General features: G+C 38.2%; 3 protein-coding genes and 1 pseudogene across 3 annotated transcripts; 3 read left to right on the top strand and 1 right to left on the bottom strand.

Moving 5' to 3' along the window:
- The first annotated feature begins 255 nt into the window (after nt 1-255).
- On the top strand, nt 256-3747 carry LOC114715050 (disease resistance protein RGA2-like). The gene has a single exon (XM_028899859.1). The coding sequence runs from the start codon at nt 256-258 to the stop codon at nt 3745-3747; it is 3492 nt and encodes a 1163-aa protein (XP_028755692.1).
- Nucleotides 3748-5834: 2087 nt separating this feature from the next.
- On the top strand, nt 5835-8423 carry LOC114715040 (protein FAR1-RELATED SEQUENCE 5-like). The gene is made up of 3 exons (XM_028899848.1): nt 5835-7940; nt 8015-8279; nt 8407-8423. The coding sequence occupies exons 1-3, from the start codon at nt 5835-5837 to the stop codon at nt 8421-8423; spliced, it is 2388 nt and encodes a 795-aa protein (XP_028755681.1).
- A 2036-nt stretch (nt 8424-10459) lies between these two features.
- LOC114715001 (scopoletin glucosyltransferase-like) lies at nt 10460-12488 on the top strand (annotated as a pseudogene).
- Nucleotides 12489-13246: 758 nt separating this feature from the next.
- Nucleotides 13247-15673, bottom strand: LOC114715032 (protein ENHANCED DISEASE RESISTANCE 2-like; the record flags this gene model as incomplete). The annotated part of the gene is made up of 5 exons (XM_028899841.1): nt 13247-13577; nt 14412-14514; nt 14657-14752; nt 15416-15556; nt 15629-15673. Coding segments are annotated over 5 exons (402 nt in total), but the record flags the coding sequence as incomplete, so codon positions are not given.
- Nucleotides 15674-16595: the final 922 nt, after the last annotated feature.

Genomic DNA, 16595 nt, shown 5'->3' with positions numbered 1-16595 from the left:
TTCTTCTGTGGCATCTGCCCTGCTGGGTACGTAATTTGTTTTTCCTCTCTACATCATCCTAGTGACAACTAAATCTCATAGAAGTCAGTCGTACCTATTCCTTGTTCAATAACAATTTTAGGTCCAAGAAGTAGGAGTCAATTATCTTCTTTATAACTATTAAGTCCAACTTGAAGACCAAGAGCTCTATCATTAACCGATTAAATCACATGGAGAAGAACTGAACTTCATTTGTTTCCTTCAACACAAGAACACATGGCTGAGGCTATCCTGGAGGTTGTGCTTGAGAATTTGAGCAAATTCCTTGAGAATGAGCTTGGCTTATTTCTGGGTGTCAATCAAGAGATGAGAAGACTCAGTGGCACACTTTCAACAATCTGGGCTGTGCTTGAAGATGCCGAGGAAAAGCAAGTCACTGACAAGGCTATAAGAAATTGGCTGCAAAAGCTGAAAAATGCAGCTCACTTTCTTGATGACATATTGGACGAGTGTGCAACAGAAGGACTTCGATTTCAGTATGAAAGACAAAATTGTAGATCAACAAACAGGGTAAGACATTCTTTCTTATCCTCATTGCATCCAGTGAGCATTCTTTTCCGCTACAAAATTGCTAGGAAAATGAAAAATATGAGGGTGTTGTTGGATGAAATTGCTGATGAAAAGCGCAAGTTTCATTTGTGTGAGACAGTTATCCAGAGGAAAAATGAAGTGATGGAATGGCGTCAAACCGGTCCAGTTATTTCTCAACCTCAGCTCTATGGAAGAGAAGGAGATAAGGAAAGAGTTGTGGATTTTTTGGTCAGTCAGGCCTCAAGCTTTGATGGTTTATCAGTGTATCCCATAGTTGGGATGGGTGGACTGGGAAAAACAACTCTGGCACAACTTGGGTTCAATGATGAGAAGGTAACGAAACATTTTCAGTTGAAGATCTGGGTATGCGTTTCACAGAATTTTGATGTTAAGAAAATGTTAAAAGCTATCATGGAATCAGCCATTGGGCATAGCTGTGAGTCGCTGGATTTAGATCCCCTGCAGAGAAAAATTCAAGAGACTCTTCAAAGAAAAAGATACTTAATTGTTTTGGATGATGTGTGGAATGATGACCCAGAGAAATGGGATAGGCTGAAATGCGTCCTGTCTTGTGGATCAAGAGGTTCCTCCATTATTGTCACAACTCGGCTAGCAAGGGTAGCATCCATCATGGAAACCCAGACTTCTCATCAGTTATCTGGTTTATCCATTGATGATTGCTGGGAATTGTTCAAGCAACGTGCCTTTGGACCAGACAAGAAAGAACATGCACAGCTAGCGGACATAGGAAAGGAGATAGTGAAAAAGTGTGGTGGCGTGCCTCTTGCTGCAAAAGCATTAGGAGGCCTCTTACGCTTCACAAGGGAGGAGATCGTGTGGCTCAATGTCAAGGAAAGCAAATTGTGGAATCTGCCGCAGGATGAAAACTCCATCTTATCCGCCTTGAGATTAAGCTATTGGAACTTGCCATTCAAAGTAAGACCTTGCTTTGCCTATTGCGCCATTTTCCCCAAAGGTAAAGAAATTAATAAGCATTTGCTAATTCAACTTTGGTTGGCTAATGGGTTCATAACACCCCACGGAAAGTTGGATGTAGAAGATGTGGGCAATGAGATGTGGAAAGAATTGTATTGGAGATCATTTTTCCAAGATATTCAGACAGATGAATTTGGTATCGTTGCAAGTTTCAAGATGCATGATCTGGTTCATGATCTTGCCCAATCAGTCATGAGAGAAGAATGTCATATTCTGGACAACACATGCTCTGGTGATTTGTCAGAAAAAACTCGCCATCTCTCTGCTCCTATCTATCGACTGAGAAGATCTCATTTTGGTTTGTCAGAAATACCCAAATCTTTGCGCACCAGCTTGCATGTATCAAATGCAGTTTCTTCTGTCTCCCTACTGATGAAATGTACTTCTTTGAGAGCCCTTCATGAGAGTGGCAGTGAGACAATAACAGATTTGCCATCTTCAATAGGGAATTTGAAGCATCTGAGGTATCTGAACTTGAGTGGTACTCAAATAAAAAAACTCCCCAAGTCAATTTGCAGTTTGTGGAATCTGCAGGTTTTGATTTTGAGTTATTGTTGGAATCTCAGGAAGTTGCCTAAACGCATGAATCACCTTAAAGGTCTACAAGAATTAATGTTAGATGGCTGCAGTTCGTTAACTAGCATGCCCCCTGGTATTGGTCAATTAACTTCTCTGAGGATCTTGACTCGCTACATTGTTGGCAAAGACCCAGGCCTTCAAATCAGTGAACTAGGGCGCTTGAACCTGCAAAATAATCTAACTATAGAGCATTTGGAGAGAATCAGAAGAGTAATAGATGCCAAAGAAGCAAATTTGGTAAGCAAGAAGCTGAAAGAGTTATCTTTGTCATGGGATGCCAACATTGAATCAAGCACGAAAGAAAATGCTGAGCAGATGCTTGAAGCCCTTGAACCACATGCAAAACTCTCAAGTCTGCATGTAGAGGGATATAGAGGTGCCTATATGGCACAATGGATGAGTAACCCTAGTTTTGAACACTTGTTTTCAATGAACCTTGTAAGTTGCCATAACTGTCTAGAACTCCCACGACTGGGGAAACTCCCATCTCTGAAGCATCTAAGATTATCTGGTATGTATCGGATTCCATGCATCAACAATGAAACCAACAACAGAGTAAAGGCTTTCCCATCACTTGAAAGTCTTGAGCTCTGTGATCTAGTAAACTTGGAATATCTGTGCGAAGATAACATAGGAGGGAATTTTCCATGTCTTTCTAGGATGTTCATTTCTCGGTGCCCCAAGTTGGCCTTGCCTGTTCTTCCATCTGTCAAAGATCTAGTTCTAATTGACTGCAAGGAAGTGTCTTTGAGCTCAATCTACAATCTCTACAATCTAAGATTCCTTCAAATTTCTGCTTCCCAAGAACTGACCACATTCCCACCGAGGATGTTGAGAGGCCTTAGAGATTTAGAGCAGTTAAACATCACTTACTGCTCTGAACTGGAATCATTTCCAGGGCAAATGTTAGAAGGTCTGCACTGTCTCCGAGCAATCAAGATTGATTCTTGCCAGAAGCTGAAGTCTTTGTGGGAAGGTTTTGAGGACCTTTCTTCGCTAGAAACTTTGGAAATCATAGAATGTAGGGAACTAGCAGCATTGCCAAATGGTATCATTCACCTTACATCTTTACAACGTTTAGTCATAACTTCCTATGTGGGTGGAGCCATGGGCGCTATGATTCCTGTTAAGTTGGAAACATTACCAGAGCCATTAGGACACATTTCTTCACTGCAATATCTCAAGATAAGTGCACTTCAAAATTTGGCATCTTTACCTGAATTGGGAAACCTTGTATCTCTTCGAACCTTAGAGGTTAGTCACTGCCCAAAGTTGCTATCTCTTCCTGCAAGTATTCAACGACTCGCCAACTTGCTGGAGTTGAAGTTAAAGAGTTTGCGAAATCTTGCATCCCTGCCTAATGAGTTGGAGGGCCTTGCTTCTCTGGAAATGTTACTTGTTGAAGATTGTCCAAATTTGCCTTCCCTTCCCATGAGCATTCAAAGCCTCCCCAATTTGAAGAGTTTGGCTATAGCGGATTGCCCTGAACTACAGAGGAGATATAAGAAGGAAACAGGAGAATATTGGCACAAGATAGCACACATCCCTTGTGTTAAGTTTTATCCCAAAGCTAGACCCCCCAAGACCAAGAGGCGCGAATAGATTGCTGGAAATTTTTTGAAGGATCCAATTCACTTTTGGAATCTTGTTCCACTCCAACGATACGTGCCTTGTTACACGATTTCAATGGTCCTCTCATCTTCTTGGTGGACTGAAATCTACTCACAGCCTTGTCAACAGAGTCTCATTAGATAATCTATTTTTGAGTTTTTGACTTCATCTTCAAGCCATGCATTATTCTGTATGCACATAATATAGCCAATATGGATCATAAGCTAAGAAAAATGGGGTATTAACTTCTTTTATTTTTTTTAATTGACTTCTTTTACTATATGGATCCTTAGAAACTGCTATTACTTTTTCTTTCTGTTGACCCTGTATCAGATGTGACATGATTTGAGTTTATTGAGCTTCCTACCGCAATTTGATGTTCTTCATTTTCCTGTAAAAGTTCTCTTAATTGAGTTCTCACGGCTTGTTGACGCCTGGTAATATGTTTTTACCAAGTACTTTCTCAATATTAATTGGCCAGAACTATGAGTCTAATAGGGACTCATGTTGAGTTAGTGGACCATGAAAGCAGTCCGAGATTGGAGACGTTGTGGTCGGTTCTTTAAGTTCTTATAAAACCTGTTTCATGTTGTGAACATACTTTTTCTGTATCTTCTTGGTCTAAAAGTTGTAGATTTCGATTTGTTGTTATCAGTGATAGTTATGACCAAAACGAAATAATCAAAGCTCTGAAAACAAATAAGACACCTGAAAGCATCCATCTTAAACCCAATTGAGCGGATTTCAACCCAATTCATGTTTCTTGAATGTGAGAACCAATTCACGGTGTTAATATAATACAATACAATGGTGTTATAAATAAAGTATATGTGCTTAAAGGTAAACTTAGACCAAAAGTCTCTAACTGCTTCGAGAAGTCCTTAATCCAACATTTTATATTGATTTAAGAAATCTGTAAAGAAGGAATTAAAACTGGCATCTTGTTTGACAGCATCTGATGAGAAGGGTGACAAACGGATATGTCTTGCAATGTGTTGTAGTTCATAGATATCCTTTTTTCTTTTTTCTTTTTTAATCAAAAGTTGAGGGCGTGTGCGGAAATTACCAGAACCTAGCATATTCACAAATTTTGACTGAAGGTTGACTAAAAATAGCGTTTAGATGCAAATCTGATCAATTTCCTGTAGCTGTCCATCGGGTCTTGCTAGGATACAGAATTTTACGAAAGAGAGGGAATTTTTTTTTTTCAGATGCAGCTAGCTTTATAATGAATGATGAAAATGGACTCTTTTAATTTTTCATTTTATTATTCTAAAGCTTTTTTTTTATCGAGGAAAGTATTACATTAATGGGGAGTTTGGTATATCCAAAAAATACATTTAAAAAGTACTTTCACATAAATTATGACAAAATTCTTCTTGCATATTTATTTTATATATTATAAAATTACTTTTAAAATACATCGAATCTGCATAAGGTAATAGAAATATTGTTTCATCGTAGGAAAGAAAGGAATTTTTGTTTTTTGAATCCGCCCCCCATCTGTACAAATATCAAATCTAATGCAGCAGGTCATCCAGCCATTGTAGAGGGGCCAAGGGTGTCTCCATTTCTTTTACGAACCATTTCCCTCCATTTCCCTTAAACGGTGTCGTTCAATTTTTCACTAATGTCCCCACCCGAAATTAAAGAACAAATAGCGCCCTCCTCTGTTTTTCTCCCAAAAGTGCGGGAATTCGTGAAATAGGCACCGCAATAGGATTTTAATACTCAAACAATCGTTGCAATAGGAATCTAATAATCGAAAATAAGGTTTTTAATTCTCCGTTGTGCTATAAGGTTCGTATTCATCTGCAAGTGTCGTCTTCTTCTTTTTTTCTATCAGTTCTTTTTAATTCGTTACTAATTCAATATCTACTTGATGCAGCAAGTTTAAAAAAATATATAAGCCTTATTGCACAAAGGGTATCGTTGGATTTGGCATTGGTTTGGCGGCATTGGTGAGTGTAACAAGTTTAATATTTTTGTTGCTCGTTTTTCGTCTGCGTACTCATATATTCGAGTGCCTTTTTTTTTTTTTCCAGATTCTCACTTTGTCCTAAATAATGAATACAAATATGACTCCCACACTTGATCTTGAATTTGATAATTTAGAAGAGGCATGGCAGTATTGGGTTGGCTATGGCAAAAGAATGGGATTTGGTGTTAGAAAGGAAAACTCCAATAAAAGCAAGAAAGATGGTTCTATCATATATTATAAATATGTTTGTCACAAGGAGGGAGTGAGAAAACCAGATAAAAGAGATTTCAAAATTAGGAAGCCTCGACAGGAAACAAGAACTGGGTGTGAAGTCAGAATGATAGTTAAAAAAGTGAATGGAAGATTTAGAGTTAGTGAACTTTATTTGGATCATAATCATCCTTTAGAGCCTCAAGAAACTGTTCACATGTTTGCATCACAGAGGAAATTACCAGAAGCACAAGGTTATGCTTTAGAAGCTGCTGAAGACGTCGGGATTAAGCAAAAAGCCTCTTTTAATTTAATGAGTAAATATGCAGGAGGGAGGGCTAATTTAGGATATACTGAAGAGGATATAAAGAGTTATCTAAGAGCAAGGAGACAACGAAAAATGTGCTATGGTGAAGCTGGGTGTCTACTTCGTTATTTCCAACATCAACTAACAGAAAATCCTTCATATTTTCATGCCTATCAAGTGGACTCAGAAGATCGAATAACTAATGTATTTTGGGCTGATCCACGTATGTTATTAGATTATGATTGTTTTGGGGATGTCATTTCATTTGATACAACATACTCCACCAATCGTGAAAATAGACCGCTTGCCATTTTCTCAGGTTTCAATTATTATAGAGAAGTAGTGATATTTGGTGCTGCGTTATTGTATGATGAGACCATTGAATCTTTTAAATGGCTTTTTGAAACTTTTCTACAAGCACATAAGGAAAAATTGCCATTTACTGTATTTACTGACCAAGATGCTGCAATGGCACGAGACTTGGAAGAAGTAATGCCAACCGTGAAGCATGGCTTGTGCACTTTTCATATTAATAGAAATGCGGTGAAACATCTTGGAAACTTGATGAAGGATGACTCTCATTTTTTGGGTAAGTTTAATTGGTGCATGTATCATTGTGAAGAAAAAATAGTGTTTGAGGAATCTTGGAAAGAATTATTGTTGAAGTACAATGCAGTAGATAATCCTTGGTTGATGTCCATTTATGAGTTGAAAGAAAAATGGGCAGCATGTTACATGAAGGATTCAAAGACTCTTGGTATGAGAAGCACACAGCTTAGTGAAAGTATTAATTCTTTCATAAAAAGTTGTACAAATCCTGAATTGAATATCAATCAATTCTTTGAAATCTTTGAACAGGTTGTTGTAGATAAACGATATAATGAATTAAAGAGTGATTTTAACTCACGGCAGAAGTTGCCGAGGTTGATTTTAAAGAGTTCATCTATGCTTCAACAGCTTTCTGAAATTTACACTCCACCAATTTTTGACTTGTTCCAGCAAGAGTATGACTTGCGTGATGCTACATGTATAAAAGAGAGCAAGGAAAGAAAGATAAATGAAGATGATGATGCCATTGTATTTGAATATGTAATCACAAGAGTTGATAAAAAAGGAGAGTGGAGATTGACATATGAGCCAGCAAGAGAAGACAAGGAGTCTAACATTACTTGTAGCTGTAAGAAGTTTGAACAATGGGGAATATTATGTTGTCATGCATTGAGGATATTGTATGATCGAGATGTAAAGTTACTTCCACATAAATATATTTTAAATAGGTGGACAAGAGAAGCAAGGTGTGGTGTGGTACATGATAGCAAGGGAAAGGAAATTGAGGTTGATCCTAAACTAGAATGTTCAAATCGATATAGGCAATTGTGTCCAATGATCATAAAATTAGCCAGTGAAGCATCTGAATGTCCAGAGGCATTCTCTATGGTTCATCAAATGGTGCTAGAACTTGGTAAAAAAGTGTCTAAACTTCTTACTAAAAATTCATTAGATGGTGTTGATAATGAAGCTGGCGTTAATAATGATGATGATGGAAAAAATTATGGTGAAGGCATTGGATTCAAAAAAAGAGAACGCAAGAAGATTGATAAAAGTTGGGTTGACAACCCTAATCAGAAAAGAAGAAAAGTTAAAAATTCAAAAAAAGCTGCTCACAAGCCTTCGCAAAGTTTGAAGGTAAAAATTATTTATATTGATTTTTTTTAAATGTCATCATGGTTTTTATTGAGATTTTATTTATATCATTACAGGAAACCCAAAAGTCAACTCAGGTACATCATAGTCTGCCTGTGTCAAATACACTTGTGACTATGCAATATGGCCCTCCTATATCAACTACACCAGTTTCAATGCAATATGGTTCTGCTATGTCAAATACTCCAATGCCAATGCAATATGGTCCCCCTGTCTCAACTACACCAGTGCCACTACAATATGGTCCTCATGTGTCATCTTCACTAGTTCCAATGCAATATGGTCTCCCTATATCAAATACATCAACACCAATGCAACACGGTCCCTTGATCTCAAATATACATGAACTAAGTCAAATGCCATTCACATCATTGATGATGGTGAGACTATTCTATTTCAAGTTCTTGAGTAGTTTATTCTATTTCATTTCATTTTTTTATGCTTGTAGGCTCCATTGGACCATGAAGTGAAGTCACTTGAAGCCTTAGAATTTAGTCAAGTATTTACAAAAGGTAAATCATATCACAACATGAAAATATATTGAAAAGATTGAGACAATTTTATTCAAATAAAGAAACTTCTATTACAATAGAATTATATTACATTGTCTGCATATAAACTATCTTACAATATGTTACAGATATAGGTTTACAAAGGAACTTAGATCATCCTAAATGAAGTCATCCAATTAAGCTCTTATCGTTCCAGACAACGGCTTCAATTCAGCTCCTTGGGCTTTTCTCTTCCTTGTTACGGTAGCTCTTAAGATGACTGTATGGCATTTATTGTATTTGAGCTGCTCTCTTTTTGATCATGTAGCCCATATTGGTGACAACATAGTGATTGATTTCAGCTACTATTTTCTTTTTCAACTGCAATTATAAAGTTTAACATTGAATGGTTATTTTCATTATCTACCATAATATATTCAGGCAAAAGTGTTAAAGATGATCCTTATATATTTCCAACTGTGATGTTCACGCTATCACAAAGAAGAGAACGCAGGATGTCAATAAGTCCTTATAAGTTCTCTCAATATATTGCAAACTCAAAATGCCAACATAATTTGGATATAAAAAATGCCAACACGTCACAGGGCACAGGCATGATTCATTTTCTTAATTTCAAAAGAAAATAATTCTAAATCAGATTTAACAATTAAACAAGTCATCAATTAGTAGGGGGAAAATGTCTCCCTTGCTTTTCGTAACAATATTGAATCATATAAAGCATCTTAAGATAGAAAGATTGAATATGATAGAATCAAAGTAAACACTCTTGTCACTATAGTTGGCCACCACAGCTCCACCCATCCCTAATGAGTTGCCCACAAACTTACAATTAGAATCTGATAGATAATGAAATGTTTTTCTGGGGCTAAATTAATTCCAGTAATGAGTTCCATGATCCCTTAGCTACTTGACACTTTTGTAATTTATTACCTTGAAGACCAAATTAATATCTGTCCCACTAATTTACAAGGAAACTAAAGATTTAGCACATAATCAAATGTAGAATTAAGCTGACTTAATACTTCAATTAACTACCCGGTCTCATTGAATCTTCATAGGAAGGACACATCCCTTGACAAGTTTTGAACAAGCCATTAACATTGCTCGCCCACATAAACTTGATAGCAGTAAAATTATATGCAACAGCAAGGAGAAATCAAGTATGGCTTTCAATTAACCCAATTAATGTGTCGGCTGAAGAGAATATTTGAGAATACCTAGTGAGGGAAAAATATAATTCGACCCAATACAGACAAAAACGCAAGGAAAAACTCAAGCTTTGTGTGAAGTAATTTTGAAAAGAGTACCTCTTCTTTGTTCGCGTCTCTTCATCATCCCTGAATTTACAGGATTTTAAGAGAAACCATCACCCACCACAAGATCCATAAGCAATTGGTAAAAAACACCCACACACGAGACCGAAGAGTGAGCACGGAAATCGTTTGAAGAAAGAAGGAGGGGGGGTGTGGGTAAAAGGGCAAAAGTGACTATGCAATTTTTTTATTGGGTGGGAACATAACTAAAAAGAAACGGTACCGTTTAAGGGAAATGGAGGGAAATGGTTCATAAAGGAAATGGAGACACCCTCCGCCCATTGTAGAGCCAACAAAACTCAAAGAGATATCGCTTACATCATTCAGCAGAGATGTGGGCTCATCTGTACGAAAATCTGGAAGTACTCAACTTCCCCCTAAATAACTCTCTTTTTATGAACGAAATGTAGTTCATAGATCCTTATTAGAACTTTTCATAAAGATTGCATAATATAAGGTCACAAAAAGAACATTATAGACGAAGGCATATCAGGGAAGCCTAATATAATCCCATAAGTTCGTGAAATATAATGGAGCAGAACTGTGTATTATACTTCGTGAAACCAAAGAAAAGCGTAATACATACAGACTACAAATCAAGTGGATCGCTGCTTACGTCGGTCAGGTGGGAACTGTTTGAATTTCAATAAATCTAAGAATGATGCCCAGTGGCCACTATAGGGACCACGGAGAGCTTTTAGTGGCATGGCCCCATCTTCCATCTAGAATCGTAGGTTATTTAGCGACAACAGGCTGTTGACCAGTAAAAGGCAAGAGAAACACGTAACATAAAAGTGTCTATGATCGACCAATGAAAATGGACCGACCTCCCTGCCTATTGTTAATCCCGCGAAGGAACCCTCGTGCTCGTTTTGGTGATGAATGGTCACCATCATTTATTCCAGCTCCTCTCTTTCAAATCATTCACACTGCTCTAACCCAAACTCATTTATGGTCGGAAACTGCCAAGTTGTTGCAATCACATTTCCTTGCTCTCCAAGTTTTCGTTCTTCCTATAAAATCTGAAAAGACCGAATGGGAATTTCAAATTATGCGTGAAGTTGATAGTGGAAACTCACAGGACCATGTCAGCTGAGATTTTCGTGGTGCCCTTCTTCGGGCAAGGTCATCTTTTTCCTTGCATTGAGCTATGCAAACGCATAGCTTCTAGAAATTTCAAGGCATCCCTCGTCATTGCGTCCCACCTCGCCTCCTCTATACCATCCTCTCTCCGCGACTACCCTTTAGTCCAAATCCATGAAGTCCCATCGTCCCTTATGCCTCCGTCCGAACCAGGGTCACAGTCGCCCCCACTTCACGCGCACCGTAGAATTCACGCCCAGCTAGCTCTAGGGATCGAGAAGCTCCTCTCAGTCGGACCCGATAATCCCAATCCACCCCGACCCATTTGTGCCATCCTTGACGTCATGATGAACTGGTTGTCTGATTCTTTCCAAAAATTTCAAGTGCCCACAGTAGCGTTCTTTACCTCCGGTGCTTGCTCCGCCGCATTAGAATATGCCATTTGGAAAGCCAACCCCGAAGATATCAAACCCGGCGAAATCCGATTGCTACCCGGATTACCAGATGATGTTGCGCTGGCCTCCTCGGATCTCAAACGACGGCCACACGGCCCTCCACCACCAGACGATGGTGGACCACCACCGGACATCGGAGCAGGGCCGCGAATGAGGGGACCGCCTAAACCCGGTGACCAACCACCTTGGCTAGAAGATGCAAGAAAAACAAACGCGATGATGATCAACACGTGTGACGATCTGGAGCGTCCATTCATTGAATACATTGCGAAACAAACCGGAAAAGCGGTTTGGGGTGTAGGCCCGCTCCTGCCTGAGCAATATTGGAAATCCGCAGGTTCTCTCGTTCACGACCAGTTGGTTCGAACGAACCGGCGGTCCAATGCTACCGAGGAGGAAGTGATCCAGTGGTTAGATTCAAAGCCGCATGGTTCAGTTCTGTATGTATCATTTGGAAGTGAAGTGAGTCCAACAATGGAAGAATACCCACAATTAGCTGAAGCATTGGAGTCTTCAGACCAACCTTTCATATGGGTGATCCAACCCAATGCAGGAAAACCGGGTCCTCCACGCTTGTTGGCAGGTAAAGAGCCTGGTTCACATGTGGAAGAAGAAGAAGAAGGCTATTTTCCTCATGGGCTAGACAGAAGAGTGGGAAAAAGGGGTTTGATCATATGTGGTGGGGCACCACAGTTGTTGATACTAAGTCATCCATCAACGGGTGGATTTTTATCACATTGTGGTTGGAACTCCACGGTGGAGGCTATTGGACGTGGGATCCCATTTTTGGCATGGCCATTTAGGGTGACCAACACCATGATGCCAAGTGGTGGTGGGCCATTTCAAGGTTGGGTACATGATCTCTGAGGATCTTTCTCAAATGGTGAAAAAGCATGATATAGTGAAGGGAATAGAGAAGCTGATGACTGATAAACATATGAAGAGCAGGGCTGAGGGTCTTAGGGCTATGTTTCAGAATGGGTTTCCAAGGAGCTCAGAGGCTGCTTTAGATAATTTCACTCATTATATCAACCACTAAGTGAAGTACGGAATGTTTAGATTACCTTTTCAGAGATGATTTTAGGATGTTTGAAATAGCTACATAGAAAAATATTATTTTGACTTCTATAAAAATATTTTTGTTTGAGTGAAAGAGATTTTATTGCTCAAATATACACGGAGAATACGGCTAGAAAAGAGGGCAACAGGAAATCCAAGCGATTATCTAGCGAGTACGAAAGTCTCAGAATCAAAAGTCCCAATGGTGTGCTTGGCCAGGGAAATTGCTTCAGTAACCGGGCAGTGCTGTTCCAAAGTTTCCAGCAGATTATCCCGAAGAAAGTATTCCAAAATGGTTCCTTTTTATCTCCACGAAGCTTTCTCATGAACCATTTCTATAAAGGTTAGTGTTAGAAATTGGTGGAAATCCTGTTCGGGGATGACAATGTGCCAACACCTATCTGCATTTCTGCAACTTCGGAGGACGTGGTTCAGATCTTCAGACCCATTCCGGCATATCTTGAAATGTTCTGCATTTGTCATAAGCTCACAATTTGTTAATAAAATTAATTTTTATTATTTGATAGTGGTGTTTTCCAAACACCCTTTGGTGGTGTTGTTTCAGTTAATGCATACAAGCAGAAATCTTCATCCTATGATACCCGAATAAATTCACTTCTTTTTGCTAGGTGACAATCTAATTTATAAATTCTAACTCGTGTCTCTTTCAATACACACATTATACATTTTTAAGCTAGTTTATTAAATTTAATCCCTTTCAATGATCGTTTGAGTAAAGCATTAAACAAATGCATGTTAACTCTTGTATTAATCAAGTTATAAATAAGAAATGCAATTAATATAATAATTTTAAATCTTCCTCTTTTGCTTGAAATGAAGGAGGAAAAAAAAAAGGGTTGTCAGAGACGAGTTCACAAAATAACAAGATATTGAGATAATCCGGCGTTTCAAAAAGCTTACAACTTACATGAACAACAAAAGGGGGAAAGCATTCCTCTTTCTATCCCATGTGAAAACCCAATAAGGGAACACTGGAGCTACATCCCAGTAAAAAAATTGAATTGAAACGGTATAGATGCACCTTACAGAGTACAAACAAATTATTTCCTGAGAATAATAAAATTGTGGTCACTCATGATCAGAATCCAGTTTGGGAACAATGGCAGATGAGAGCATCAAATGCGAAATACGAACAGCACCGATAAGCCGCTCCGGCAATTCATCTGTGGTATTTGCCTGTTAATAGGAACAAATAGTCACCCCATTTCACAGCAAGGTCATTAGAGGATACAAATGATCTGTCAATATGGCTAACCCCATTAAGTCGGTTCTTAAACCCAAAGCCGCAAGCTTCAGTCAGACCCAACATTAAGGGCAAACTGTAACTAAGAATGGCAAAAGACTAGTTATCAGAATCCCTTCCCTAATCCCCTTCCCTCTTCAAACCACGTCTCATAATGCATTTCTACCCAGTGGACACCATATTGATGAGAAGCCTGTCTGAATCAGAATTGATGCATCTAGAGTTTTTCTTTATCCAGAGTTTATCATCATCTAGGGTTTTAGTTGATTATTCTTTAAGAGTCTTGAGTTATCCTATATCATTATCTTCAGTTTATAACCTGGACGTTTTCGGGATGCCCCTAATAACCAACGAATGGCAAGTGCTTTTCCTTGTGTGGATCCTTATTTCAGCGGGAACTTAATCTCTATCTACATACTATTATAAACATCAGAGAGGGGGGCTATCATAGTGTGTGATTTCCAACAGTGTGCAAGTCAATCATCATATTTCTATTCTTAAATTTTACATAATATCAGAGAAAATTGCAGTTTTCAATATCTTGTAGTTTTCAGGGCTGGAGTTGTCATACGAAATATGGCAAATCCTACATTAGATCCACACAAGTATATTTAACTAAAATCGGGTATTTGGCAAAAGAGAATAAGCATCAAAGTGAAGTCAACGATAACTGTAACAAAAGATCAATCAAGTCCAGCCGCACCGATTTAATCACCATTACTAAATTAGATATGCAGTACTAAAATTCACCACTCCAAAAAGTGTACCTGTACAAGAAATGCCATGTCGACCACCAATGTTGTAATTACACACAACTACAAGCCCCAAAACTCCATTAGCAACAGTAGAAGATCCAATATCAACATCAATCTACAAATAGAAGCCATTGATTAACCAATAATTAAACAAGAAAACTGTTCACCATTGATAAGGTAACTTCCTGCAACGTAAATGTGTGTTTGTGTGTGCGCGCGCATGTGAGAGAGAGAGAGAGATTTGAAAGATATTTTACTTCTAAATACTTGGGGCCACGAATATAGTTGATATCAACTGCCTTTCCAAGTAAACAAGGTGTACTCCCAACACTTTGTCGCACAATCCATGAGCCCTACATTTTGTTAAAAGACAGAGATTGACGGAATATGAGCATTAGCCCATCAAGAGTCTTGTAAAAGCGTTAAACCGACAGAACAAGGTGAACAAAACCTGGTTACATAGCAAACTTAAAGAATTTCTTCTCATAACAAACTCAACTCAGTTCTAACCACTGGAAAGGGCATCACTATACTACTTTGGTCGTTTAGAATTTAGCTCTGGAGTTTAGGCAAAATCAACTCTATTACCTAAATCATGCACGCAAGAAATAGCTCCCTAGAATCAATCTGAATGTTGCAAGAGCCAGATGTTCATCTTATTTGCTATTTCTTCACACTCCCAATCCTGCGTACCAAACACGGCCTTAGTGTCACCCAGTACTACGTAGCAAAGGTATGGTGGGCCTATGCTTTATACATACCTCAAGCCCAACAGCCTTTCGAGGAGTGTATTAAAAATATTATAGCAAAAACTACTCGCAGGTATTTGCTTAATAGATTAAATTTTTGACACACAAATATGATGTGCTCGTATAAAGACATAAGAGCATCGCTGGATGCAGAAGCGATAGCTACTCAAAGAACCGACAATTTACAATGCGCTAGTAGTTAGACCACCAACACCACCATGACAGATAAAAAGGTCCAATACACCAATGACAAAAGTCAACAAGCACCTTTGGGACTGATGGTATGAGTTTGAATCTGCTATTTCGGAATTCATCATCACCATCAACAAAACGTTGCAAGAGGGATCCAGAAACTAACTCTTTTGTCACAAAATAGAATACCATACTGTAGTGTGTTGACCCAGGCACCTGCAAATCAAACAGCATGCATTCAAACAAACTTTCAGACTAAATAATCCTTTGTTGAAAGTTAACTCTCACCTGAAGATTGATGACGATAGAGAAAAGTCCCTTTTCTGATGCAACCTACATAAACACCAAAAGAACAAGACTCTTTAAAAGAATCCTAAAAGGTAACGAAAATCAATAATCAATAACTAATTATCATATAATACAATGTAAAACAATTATAAAATGCAAATACATTTACCATGCTGCTAGTTCTCATGCACAAAAGTGTAAAATGATTATTCTACTGATATTCTTTAAAAAGCATGATTATACAATTTCAAAAGCAATACGTAAGGTTCAGGTACAAATATACACATACCCAAAAAAAAAAAATTCAATTTAATAAATAATGTTCATTATTGGCTTCCCCTTTTACAGTTCAAGTAAAGAGTCTTCAAATAAAAAGTAAAACGAGTATGCTTTCTGATTTCTGGTTTGGGAAGTTGCAGCAAAGCAGAAGACTGAGGTTAATAAAGACTGAATCACTTATTCATGATCTGTTACAACAGCAAAATTCCTCCCAGTTGGGTCCCCATCCACTATCATAATTTAAGAAAATAGATCTAGATTGTTTAGCAGCAAACCTACCTAAAGATTTGGTTATTGATATAACACAATGATAGCCGATCCTACTTAATGGGATAAGGCTTGTCGTTGTCGTTTAAAGGCAAACCAATGAAACTCATAATCCAACTATTGTCTTTTACTTAACTATTATTAATTTCCATACACATAATCATGCACCATATTGTTTTGTATTTAATAGCCTCTAGAGCCACAGAACCAAAGATAAGAATTAGCAATGCCAAATGCATGCTAAAAACTTAACATAGGAGGACATTGCAATACTTTTGACATATGTTACCCATTGTGTGAATAAGAACAGTTGTCAGTCTCCTTTCTCTCACTGAAAAACAAGACCAAAAGGCAACATTTCTGAAGGATGGAAGAACAGGAGACATCTAGGAGGGTTTTGGAAAAGATGGCAGATTTGAAG

This window comes from Neltuma alba, unplaced genomic scaffold (assembly GCF_004799145.2).
Source record: "Neltuma alba isolate B1F8T4 unplaced genomic scaffold, ASM479914v2 tig00001982_pilon, whole genome shotgun sequence".
Taxonomy (NCBI): Eukaryota; Viridiplantae; Streptophyta; class Magnoliopsida; order Fabales; family Fabaceae; genus Neltuma; species Neltuma alba.
Note: the sequence above shows the minus strand (reverse complement) of the source record. Positions and strands in the feature narration are given on the sequence as shown.

Coding starts and splice junctions, on each gene's coding strand:
- LOC114715050 (XM_028899859.1), top strand. CDS start 256: ATGGCTGAGGCTATCCTGGAGGTTGTGCTTGAGAATTTGAGCAAATTC.
- LOC114715040 (XM_028899848.1), top strand. CDS start 5,835: ATGACTCCCACACTTGATCTTGAATTTGATAATTTAGAAGAGGCATGG. Junction 7,941..8,014: donor AGCCTTCGCAAAGTTTGAAG/GTAAAAATTATT, acceptor ATATCATTACAG/GAAACCCAAAAGTCAACTCA.